We start from the raw sequence: 13410 nt of genomic DNA on the forward strand, positions 1-13410 counted from the left end.
AAATTATAATTTAAATACTCACTTAAATAAATACAATTTCAAAACATTTTAATTGAACAAAAAAATATTTATATATATTTTGTAATATATTTTTAATTTTAGTCTTCTTCCTTTTCCTCGCCTTAATCCCAACTACTTGAAGTCGGCCACCCATATCCTACATTTATATTTGACAAGATTTCTCATATTATCTATGCTAACATCAGCTGTCCTCATAACGAATTCAATAACATCCTTCAAGTTTTTTTTTTGGTCATCCTCAACATCTTATTCGTTTAACATTTATTTCTATATTTGTTTTTACAGCTTCCGATTCTTTTATCCTCAGAACATGATCAAACCATCTAAGTCTATATTTTCTCATTTTATCCACAATTGACGCTACACTCTTACTGCATTTTCTCATTAATGACCACTTTAAAACACCTCTCTTTCTTCAGTATAGTGATTTTAATCACTGTCAGATATTTTAGATGTATACTTGTCCCAACTATGTCATATCCACACTGTAACACGACCATAATGTGCTACGGTTTCTATTAAGTGTATAGACTTTCTTTTTTTCCTAGCCTATCATACAACTAAAAAAAAAATCATTATTAAAATAAATTAGTAAAATATTAAACTTTTATAATAAAATTGTTTTTGTGTTTTGAAAGCATATATTGACCCATCATGTAAATAATTTAATCACTAAGAAAATGTCATATAATAGAATAATTACTAGTTACAGAAAAATAAATTATATTATTCAAGAAAATATGGTTATTTTTCTATGACTATTTTTCTATAAAAAAGTAGTATAATATTATCAGTTAAAAAACTATTTGATGTAAGCAACATTAGCCGTTTAGTGTTATAGGTGTAAATCTTTCAATTTCATATCTTTTTATTTATTGATAAAAAATTTTAAATCTTGTTATAAATTATTAAACTATGTGCTGCAAATAACATTATTTTTAGTAGATATAAAAAAAGGCGTCGCAAATTCCAAATTATGATGTAGGTCAATTCCTATTTCATTGAGTTACTTCTAAGCAACGTTACAGTTGTTGAGTTAAGCGCCATTATTTTTTTAACTTCAGCCATAAACTAATAAGAAATACTAAAAATCAATAACTAATATATTTAAAAAATATATATTTGTCTTAAAGATTAATATAACATGTATTAAAAAAAAAAAAATTGAAGGGCTATTAAATAACAAGTGTTTTTTTTTTTAATAAAAAAGAAGAAATTGTTTTCTGACTCTTCTAAAAAAATTAATAATGTCCCGTTTATCATAAATAGGTTTTTAACCGGTAATATATTGACAAATTTTATTATAAAAATAATTTTTATACGGGATTATTCTTTAATCGTTAAATACTTAATCATTCGAAAAAAAATTGAGAAACCTTAATTACATGTTTCTCTTAACTTATGAATCATGATTAAGTAGTTTTTATGTTAATCCCTTATGTATTATAAGGGTAGCAATTTTATTATTTGAAATGTTTGCAGATATATCCATGCCTTCAGTTTTGAGCGACGTTTAGGACTCTATGCAGAGTCAATCTTTAAAGTTATAATTACAGGCTTGTGGTTGTAACTATACTGTCGACTTAGTTGTTTTTATATTAGCTGATTACTGATAACATCGATGTTGATTATCTGTTTTGTTTTTTGTCGTGTTGTTGTTGATTATTACTGTCAGTTTGTTGTTTTCTTTTGAGTTTTTTTTTTTTTTACGTTACTCTTGGCATGAAGGTCTTTTCTACACCGAGAATTTTCTGGTATGTTAAATATAGTTTTTTTTACATGTTCAGTTATTTTCTTTGTTGTTTATTGATCTTCTTATTGTCTGGTGTATGATAGGTTACTAATTCATTTATCCTTTATGTAGTAATTTTCTGGACGCGAACAATACCATAAACAATAGCAAAAACAATAAACTGATCTTTGTTAACAACAACAGATAACCAACATCAAGTTATCAGCCAATATAAAAACAAATTAATCTGACAGTATAGTTATAATCATGAACCTGTGACTATGATTTTAAAGATTGACTCTGAAATAAGTCCTAAACGTTAGCCCAAACTTTAGACATGGATGCATCTGTAAATATTTTAGATAATTAACAATCCATAAAAGCTTTAACACATTGTTAGCAACTTTATTTCATTTTTATTGAATATTTACATAATCAACAAGTTCATTTATTAGATAGTGATTTGATTAAGACAGAGATTCGTTGGTCGATAACTTCTTTTGGATCAGTATTTCGGAAGCTATTATCAATTCTATACATACGTAGACAAAATGAAGAGTGCAGACAAAAAAATTCTTGTATTCAAATTATTAATACCAGCTCCTCTTCAGCGATTACTTAAAATTATTAATTACTTCTAAAATACTGATCACAAATTAACTTAGAGATACAAAAACTATATGCCATTCTAATTCCAACTGTAGCTTTGAAAATTCATATATAAAGCTGGTACCCGATAAAATAATTTTTAATATTGAAATTATTAAATAATATATATAGTATTTTATAGTAAATTAATTAAATATGATATTACTTTCCAAGGCTTCTAAAATCATTCCACTTTTCAATAATGTATTGATAAAAAAATTGCATAGACTACCAAAGTCTAAAGGTGGAATTTTATACGGTAAAGAACAAAAAAGTCCGCTAACCGGCATAGTAGTTGCAATGGGTAAAGATTGTAAAAAGGTATTTAATTGAAATAATTAAATAATTAGGACACTTATGTATTTAAGTATATTATATAGATAGAGGGTATTTACTTAACTGCGCTTCACGAAATATCATCGAAAGTATTAAAACTTTACACTCTATTATATTTAAATCGGTTACACTTATCAATTTATGACTCAATAAACATGTCTTTTTTTTTTAAATAACTACTAACAAATAATAAAAGTAGTGTATAAGAAATGATAGCAGAAAATTAATTTTAATATAATAGAGTGTATAGTTAAACGTATTTCTATGAACCGTTAGTGATTAAGAATATTCGAAACAGCTGTAATTCGTTGAAAATCGAATAGTATAATAAGCTCTATTAAACGAGACATTTCTCTTTAAATTTATCAAATCTGATGATATAATAAAAAATTGGTTTTGCCATTTTAAAATAAAAAGTTGATATGAGTTTAGCGTATAATGATAGCAGAAAATTAATTTTTCGTATGAAAAAGATTCTTTATTGTTAAAAACTACATTATTCACGATATTTTGAAAAGCTCAGTTAAGGAATCACTATATGTTTTATAAATAGGTCATCAAACATTACCATTTAATTTAAATAATTTTTATTTATTTATAGGATGGTTTAAAAGTCGGTGATAAAGTGTACTTAACAACAAATTACAATGGACGTCAGTTACATGTAGAAGGCTTTAAGGAACAATTATTTATGTATAGGGACCATGATATGCTTGGAGTAATTGATGAAAAGGTTGAACAACAAAACCAGAAGAGTAGTAAAAAAAATCTGGAAAACTGTGTAAAATTGAGCAGGAATTAAAAACTCTCGATAATCTTTACTAATTACTAATAGAAATTTAAGTTTTTGTTTTCATTTATTGTTTAAATATATATTTAAATATATCCATAAAATACACACACTATAATATATTATTACATATACTCCATCTAAAATTTATTTTTAAATATTAAATACAAAACACTAGCATATAAATGAAACAAAATATTCATAATAATATTTTAAACATTGTACAATATTACTTAATATTATTCATGCTTATAATAATTATTAATAAGTAATAAATTAAAAAAACTTTTTTAATTAAAAATCAAAGTTTTAAAATAAAAAACTAGTAACTAAAGTATCAAAAAACATTACAATAATTATTATTACAATGTTTTTATAAAATTTGATTACCAAAAATAAGTACGTTGTTAGATCTGAGTCAAGTATGTTAACATTGTTGTTCTTTAAGTTTTGTTTTTAACTATATAATATATTTTTGATTTTAATGATATTAGTCAAGACAATAAATAATAATTAAATAAATGATTATATTTAAATAAAAAATTAATATACAAATATTTTAACTAGGAAATAAAAAGTTGAAAAATAAATTAAATAATATTATTTACGTTATAGTAATATGGAGCTTGGAAATTTTTGAGATGAATTTGATGTAAAGGTTGAACACAAGTATTGGGTGGATATAACCCAAAACTCTTAATTTTTCCAATATTACAAGCTAATAGCTCTTTTTGTTTTTTAAATATTAATTCATTTGAATAACTTATTAATTTTGTTTTTAAAGTATAAATACATTCTCTTTTGGCTGCTAAATCATCTAGTGTTTGTAAACGTTTATTAACTATTTGTTTGTAATCTTTAGTCACTTCATCGAGTAATTTATTAGCTTCAATAACTTCGGGTATAATACTGTTTTTTACGTTTTGTTTAACATAATGTTCGTTATTAATATCTTTTTGAGTATATATTTCATTTTCTTTCGCTATTGTAATAGAAAATATTAAATGTTAATCATTAATTGTATTATAGTAAAAATTATTTACTAACAAATTGCTTCATCACGCTCTTGTGTTAGACATTTTATGAGGTCATACTGTTCTTTAATACAATTATCATCAACTTGTTCTGAGCTTAAGCACTTTTCATTAACAGCTACTCCTTTAATGTTATCTTCCGGCCAGGATAATGCTTCTGAAACTTGTTCTTTTGTTAATCCACATAGATAATTTACTTTCCTTTCCGATATTTGTCCTTGACATTCCCCACAGGTAAAAAAAATTGTACCAAAAATAATTAGATTACATAACAAGGAATACATTACATTAGTATAATTTTTTTTTTTATAAAAATTGTAACAAAAAATAAAACAAATAATGCGGTAACTATGACTTCTAATTAATTATATCCATAATTAAACAAACAAGGTGTAAAAAATAACCAGAAATAAAAACTAAAATTTAAGCTTTTTTAAAGACTAAATAAATATTTTATGTAGTTTGAGTACTAATTATATTATGAAAGTTAAAGGTAGACATTACATAAAAAAACATTTCGAGTCAAATTTTCAAATCGATAATAAAAATATGTTTGTAATACTTAATAAAGTAGTTAACTTAATGGTGAGGTATTTTTTAGTGACCATTGGATTATTAAAATAAATAACGAGAAATATGTTTCATAAAATTAAAACTAAGAATAATTTTTGGACATCATTTCACTTATCACTCGGGCTAGTATATATACAGAATGATTTTTTATCATTACCGACTCAGTTACTAACAGAATAAATATAATTTAAACATTTTTTTTTTTTTGGTTATTTTAAGTTGCACATTTTTCTTGAATTGTTAACAATGTAATACTTTTTAAGTTCATCCCTTATGCCTTGTAAGGGTGTCAACTTTGTTTTTTTTAATAGGAACAGATATTATACTGTAGACTGGTAGTAACAAACACAAATAAAGTTAAAAGTTAATAAATTTTGTTGTTGAAACCCCTATTATCATATCTAACCTAAGTCGTCAAAGAACACTTTCAAAATATTAGAAATTAATAATTTTCATTGTCTGTATGGAGAGCATGACATTAGTTTTATAATACTGTTTAATTGATAAATTATAATTTTTTTTCAATTTTGTAGAGTAATTTTATTAACACTAAATTTCTCAGAAAAGCTCAATAATTATGTACATTTTTTTTTGTAAAAGTAGGTCAAGCGAGAACTGAGAAAATAAATGATAGTACCAAAAATAAACCATATAGTAAAGTTAATTTTAATATAAATAAAAATTTGTTTTCTCGAGGGTAGACTACAGTGAGGAATCCTTGATCTTTATTGAAGTTATTGAAACTTAATAAAATAAAAATCAAATGAGTGGAAAGTTTTTTTCTAAATCAAAAAGGATTAAGAAAAAAATGCAAAAAATTCATAGCCACAGGGGGTTTGAGCCTTTTACCCTAAGCGCGTAAGACACAAGTAATACCGACTTGGCAACCTTACATCGCTTTCGCCGACCGAAAAAAATTAATATAAGATTAATTTAATATATAATATTAAAATAAACTAATTCAAATTTCAAAGTTATTTTTCTCAATATAAAATACAAAATCCAGAATTTCATCATGAAGATAAGTCCAGATGTAAATTTTTTTTTTTCAAAATAAAGTATATTACATAAACTTTAATTTAAGGTGTATATAAAAGTGTCAGTATTTTCAGAACATTTTTAAAAGTTAAGTTGAAAAAATTGCCATTTTTAAACCCCCCCTGCACAGGTAGAGGGTTAAATATTAACAAAAATATATAAAATAATAGGTATATACCTAAAGTATTTATAATAAAAAAAATTATATTGATTTGTTCATTTTTAAATAAGTTATGGCAGTTTCAAAAAAAAAAAAAATTTTAAAATGTCGAAAATTACAATTTATAAAATTGTAATTTTTTGGAAGATTTTACCCAATTGAAATTTGGAATTATTGGTTGAAATTATTTTAATGTAAATTCTTAGTTACTAGTTAAGTTTAAATAGATTTATTTTTATTAGCTATCAATTCTTATACAACAATTACAGAATTTAACGGCTTTATTATTTTTATTTTTATTAAAATTAAAAATGAACTATTATGATAAGCTTGAAATCTATAATGGAAATGAAGATAATGAAACAAATGCAAATCTATACCGGTATTCATAACAAAATTTTATATGAATTAAAATAAATAATTTTAATGTTATAGAATGACAAAAGAAGCATTGTTATTAAGTTGTAAACAAAATGATCTTTATTCGACACCATATCTCAATGATGTTTTATATCTTCATTTTAAAGGTAAATCATTTTAAAGGGTATCTTTATTTTAATTTGAATTTCTAAACATTTATTTTATATTCATAGGTTATTCCGTCATTGAAAATTTAGAAGAGTACACTGGTTTGAAGTCACTATGGTTAGAAAATAACGGTTTAACTAAAATTTCTGGCCTTGACCAACAAAAAAAACTTGTATGTCTATACCTACATAATAATCTAATATCAAAAATTGAAAATATTGAAGCGTTAATAAAACTTGATACAATTAATATAAGTCATAATTATATTAAAAAAATCGAAAATTTGAGTAAGGTAGCTTACATACTGACAGTTTTAATTAATTTCTAATATTTAAGACATACTATACAGGCAATTTACCAGCTCTTAATACTCTTCTTATGAGTCACAATAAACTGACTACAGCTGATGATATTGCTCAACTAGCACAATGTGAACAATTAACAATTGTGGATCTTTCACACAATAACTTAAGTGATCCTCAAATTATTGAGGCAAGTTAAATTGTTTAACTGAAATATTATACTGTATTATTTAAATTAAAAAAAAAGTTTGTAATACTTCAAAAGTGAAGAAGGTACAATTTTAAGTTATTATTACAATGTAACTGAGCGTGTAACAAACTATGTGTAAAATATCCACCGTAATTATCAGCCAGATCGTGTTTTAATTTAATGTCATAAAATATTTAATATAAATTTCTTAATAATTAAATATATAGACACCTTTAAAGGTGTATTACCAATTGATTATTAATTATTATTATAAATGTAAATTTTTATGAAAAGGCAAAAAAAAATGATAAATAAAAATTATATTGAAAGCGATACCTTCTCAGCTTTGCGTTAAAACTAAAATATTTTATGGCTAGTAAAATAATTTATCAAATGATTATTTTATAAGAATAGCCATAACTAAGATATTCCAGAATTTAAACAACGTTATATGTAGAACTATATCGTTTAAATAATACTGATGTCATAGGTTTTCAGAAAAATGAAATCTCTTCGTGTGTTGACATTAATTGGAAATCCAATAATTACAGAAATAAAAAATTACCGAAAAACACTTATTCTCAAATGTGTAAGATTATTTTGTAACTAATATTAAAAAATTATAATAGTAATGTAATACAAATTATTATTAAATTTCAGTTAGAATTACTTAATCTGGATAATAGATCAATATCTAAAAAGGATCGGGTGTGTACAGAGGCATGGTAAATAATTATTTCATTATTTTTTAATAGGTATTTTTTTATATAAGATAATTGATTTAACGTTGATCACTGAATTTCTCCTAAAATAATAATTACTTAAATATGTATGTTTATATTTTTTTGCTTTATTTGGTAGTATTTGATTCTATACTGATAGTTAAATATCGGGTCTTCTTTTGTCTTGTCTTAATCCCATATACTTGTAATTGGCCAACCTTATCATAAACTTACACTTGTCACAATCTCCCACATCATCTACGCTCACATCAGTCGACCTCATATCAAATTGAATTAATTCCTTGATCTTTTTTTTATTTGGTCCTCCTAAACCTTTTTTCGTTTAACGTTTATTTCTATATTTGTTCTTACAGATTCCGATTCCTCTATCCTCATAACATGATCATACCATCTAAGTCTATTTTCTCTCAACTGATGCACGATTGACGCTACACCTATACTCCCTCTTATATGTTCGTTCAATATACTATTTTATCTAGATACTACACTCATCATTCTAAGCATTCTCATCTCTGTTCTATTTTCTAGTCAACTACCCAACACTTTAAACCATAAATCATAGCTGATTTCACTACAGTTTTATAGAACTTACCTTTCGGCCTCATTGAAATTCTCTCGTCGCATAACACATCGATTCTTCTCTCCACTTCACTCATCCAAACTAATCCTGTGTTTTGTATCTTTGACAACACCACCGTACTTTTACACAATTGATTTTAAATACTTAAAACTTTCCACTTCATTTATGGTCTCTTTGATTAATTTTTTTCCTAATTTCTCCTTGTATTTTTTTAATAATTTCATTCTTAACTATAGAAAGTAATTAAGGGCTAAAAACAGACCCTTGGTGCACTCCTCTTCTTACCCTAAAATTTTCTGTTACTCCACCCACACTTTTTAACCTGGTATAAGTGTCATCATACATATCCTCTATTTTATTAATGTAACTTTTCTCATTAATGCCCAATTTAAAACCTTTCTCGGTACTTTATCATACGCTTTCTCCAAATTTATAAATACCATACACAGCTTCTTCTTCTTTTACCTAAACTTTTCTATTAGTTGCCTCACACAAAATACTAGCTCCATTGTTGACTTGCTAGGCATAATTATGTTACAAAACATATCTTTACCAATCATGTAAATAACTTCTACTTTTACCCCAAAATCTTCTGTTGTCTGCCTATATTTTTTATCCTGGTTTATATTAAACTATACAAAACCTTTGTGGAACCTTGTTTCTCATTAATGACCACTTTAAAACTTCTTTCTTTCTCCAAAATAGTGATTTTAATCACTGTCAGATATTATCTGTACTTGTCCCAACTATGACACACCCACACTGTGTCGCTACCCTAATGTTCTACGGTTTTTTTTAAGTATATGGACTATATCACCTTCCTTTGTCCCTGGCATATCATACAACTCATTTTACTTCTTAAACTTTACTGCCGATTGGGATAATTTTACGATCTTTTACTCGCTTTTCACTCTTTCTCTTCCACATAAAAAAATCAACCTGTTATCTATTACTCCCGCTCTTATAAATTATATAATTTTCTTTCCTCTTTCTAAAATAAGTATTAACCACAACAAGATCATACGTTACAGTCTAGTGTATCTCCTGATACAGTCTATATCATTTTTACGATTTTCAATCATGTCTTAGCTACATCTTTAAACCTTATAATTTCTCTTCTACTATTTATAAAATCAAATTTCTTATTTCTGTTATCAATTGACTCAGAATATTGGTTTTTATTTATTGAATTCCTAGTCATGTAGATATTTCAGGTAATGAAATAGCAAAATTCTTGCAACTTTTTCTTCTTTGTTACTACCATCAACGAGTTTTGTTGTTTTAAAGACTTTCTTTGCTCTTTCCATAAACTTCTTCTAAGTGCTTAGTAATGTAATAATCTTCCAACTTTGCCTTGTGGTACAGAGAAATTTGTTCTATTAAATCCCTTTGTCTCTAGTTTTTCAACTTAAATTGTAATTTAAATTTTGCCACAATTTATTAATAGTCATACTTATTTTGAAACCTTAAATCTTTTTTTTTTAGTACTTCAAACGATGAATAACATTTAGACAACTTTTTTTATTATCACTCGAACTATCATTTACTCTTTAAAAATAGAATTGCGTTAGTCAATTCCTTAGCTCATTCTCCATACTTTTGTATCATAATTATTTATTCTATTATTTCCTTTCTCTGGAAATGAAAAATTATTATTTAAATGGATTTAATGTTATTTTTATATTACAGTTGAAGTGTAATATTTGTAAAAATAAAATATCTATAGATTGAAAAATTCTAATAACAAGTATTAAACTTAATTTATATCCAAGTTGTAAAAAAAAAAAAATGATAAATTATTTATAAATTTTGTTTAAGCCACATTGAAGAGGCCTTTAGTTTGTGCAGCTTTATAGTAAGATTATATAGTAGCATAGGTATATTTTTTATTTTAGCTGTAAATTAACCCCATAGTCCCTAAAAACTAAAAAAATTGTAAAAACATATTAGGTTTTATTTTAATTTTATAATATGATAGAAAAAGAAAATTTTAAACATTTTAGTTATTTAAAATATATAAAGTTGAAAACCTAATAAAGGACAGTCCTACATTTTTTACAGCTTAAAAATCAAGAAATAAAAACCCAACCCAGCACAGGGGGGTTGCGGCACAGTGGTGACGTGGCGTAGTTGGATCAAGTATAATGATATCTGACAATGATTAAAATCACTATAAAAAAAAAACGCTTCGATGCAAATCTTTAGATAGTGTTTAATTTTAAAAAATTGGTGTATTATTCCAAAAGCTACATGATCTGCTAGTTCCTTATTAATATCCTGATTAACATTAAGTATGTCGAATGAAAAAGGGATTATTAAAAAATATTATTTCTCATAAAAAAATTGTATTCATCCATATATTTTTCAAAAAATTATAGCATAATAAAGTTAAAAATGTAAAAAATAATATCAAGAATTTTCATACAAAAACAGCATTCGGTAGCCATTTTCACCACGAAGACAAGTCCAGAGGTCAAATTTTTTTTTTTAAATTAAAGTATATTACATAAGTTTTAATTTAAGATATATATAAAAGTGTCAGACCTTCCGGAACATTTTCAAAAGTTAAGTTGAAAAAGTTAATTTTTTGTGAAAAAGTTGTCATTTTAAATCCCCCCCTGTGGGCAGAAAAAAGGTTGAATTTACAAAAAAAGTATACCAAATGATAGGTAAAGACATCAAGCATCTATATAAAAAAAAATTATATTGATATGTTCATTTTTGAAAAAGTTATGGCAGTTTTTAGTAAAAAAAATTGAAAAAATTTCGAAAATTAGCGATTTTTAAATTTGTAATTTTTTTGGAGGTTTCCCCCATTTACGGGGAACGAGGGAAATTTTTTCAATTTTGAAGGGTAATGTCTTCGACTAGATACGATTTGTGATCTTTTGACGTATCGTTGAAAGAAATCCGTTCGGTGAGAGCTGAGAAAAAGTGGTAACAGACACAAAAAAAAAAAAAAACACATCATAGTAAAAGCAATACCTTCTCAGCTTCGCATCGAAGCTAATATATAAAATAAATATATCATAGTAAAATTAATATCTTCTCAGCTATAAATCGATGCCACAAGTAAAAAAAATCAATCAGAGCAATCAATAGCTAGTAAATATTTAAAGAAAATATTTAAATTGTTAAAAAATAGAAAGTTTTTATATGACCGACATAATCTGTGTCTCTCAACTTTCTGAGATTATTTTTAAAAAATCTATACCTACAACATTGACGCATATTTTAAGTAGTTTTGAGATAAGGTCTTAATTTATTTTATAAAAAAATTAAATATTAAAACCTTTAAATACTTAATAGGAACATTGGTGGTCTAGAAGCAGAACAAATCATGAGAACACAATTAATAAATGAAGAACGTCAGAGAATGAACGAATCGGTGTCTGCATTATTAAAATTACGAGATGATCATATAATTAATCAAATAGACACTCAATTGGAGCCAAATAAAATAAAAAATTATACTTTTGAGTGTAATGAAAAAAAAAGTGAAGATAAAATTAAGACTTTTTCTACTGATCAAAAAATTACTGATTCATATCATGATGAATATGCAATGAAATCATCCAATATAAATCGAGTTCATGATATATGTATAATCAAAGAGGCTGAGCATATTAAGACATCAACAACAACAAATAAAATAACATCTAATACATCAGATAAATCTTTATATAAATTATCATTAAATAAATGTAAAGCAAATGTGAATGTAGAACCAAAGGATATGTTTTGTCGAAATAAGATTAATAAACATATTGTTGAAATTGATCAACACACATGTTCTGGGGACTTTAGTCAAAGAATAAAAAATATTGTTGAAATTAACAAAATAGCCAGCGAAAAATTTTTAGATAATAATAGAAATGAAGAGGAAAATGTAAATATTCAAATTGAAACCACAAATCATCTTATTGATCAAAATGATTATACATTTACAAATAAAAAAGACGATAATGATTATGATTTAGAAAGTGATTTTTACGATGTAATAGAAATTTCCAGTGAAGAAGAAATATTTTATGATTGTTTAGAGCATAATAAACTACAAGAGAATGATACATTACTATTATCAATGAATAGAATACACAAATCAAGTGATGAACAATTTAATACAAAAGGTTACAGTAAATATTAATATTTTAAACCTAATTTTATGAAATATTTTTAAATTTTAGAATCTGAACGTACTATAAGTAAGAATACTCATTCAATGTTGTGTACTATCTTAAATAATATTTCTAGTATAAAGAGGAATATTAATGAATACTACGACAAAGCAGAAAATAATCTTAACACTACAAACAAATTAAATAGTATCGATATTCAATGTAATAAAATATTTGACCGAACGAGCATTTCTCTTAGTACAAAAACAAAATATCTAAAAACAAAAAAATGTATAATACAATAAATTGAGATTACAAATATTTTATTGACCTATTTTAAAAAAATTGCAAAATAAAAATGATAAAATATGGATTACTTTGAATCCAGTAAAGCTAATTAAAAAAATATATTTTTTTATTCTCTGTACATAATATACTTATTATATTATAACATGTCCTATGGCATCTATTTTTTCTATAGTTAACCTTGGGTTTCGTCTCACTCATACTTTTAATTTCCATTTTCATATTGAAAAACATGTTGTAAGGCCCTCAAAATTTTAGGATTTATTCAGAAAATCGTTCATGAATTTCATCTTTCAAAACCTTTAAATAGT

General features: G+C 24.9%; 1 protein-coding gene across 1 annotated transcript; it reads left to right on the forward strand.

Annotated features, from left to right (window-relative positions):
• The first annotated feature begins 3922 nt into the window (after positions 1-3922).
• Positions 3923-12880, forward strand: LOC126898066 (dynein axonemal assembly factor 1-like). Its single transcript, XM_050672014.1, has 7 exons — positions 3923-3949; positions 6768-6859; positions 6926-7032; positions 7843-7941; positions 8013-8077; positions 11985-12501; positions 12863-12880. The coding sequence occupies exons 2-7, from the start codon at positions 6769-6771 to the stop codon at positions 12878-12880; spliced, it is 897 nt and encodes a 298-aa protein (XP_050527971.1). The 5' UTR covers positions 3923-3949; position 6768.
• The last annotated feature ends 530 nt before the right edge of the window (positions 12881-13410 follow it).

This window comes from Daktulosphaira vitifoliae, unplaced genomic scaffold, assembly GCF_025091365.1.
Source record: "Daktulosphaira vitifoliae isolate Bord-2020 unplaced genomic scaffold, ASM2509136v1 Scaffold_2, whole genome shotgun sequence".
Classification (NCBI taxonomy): Eukaryota; Metazoa; Arthropoda; class Insecta; order Hemiptera; family Phylloxeridae; genus Daktulosphaira; species Daktulosphaira vitifoliae.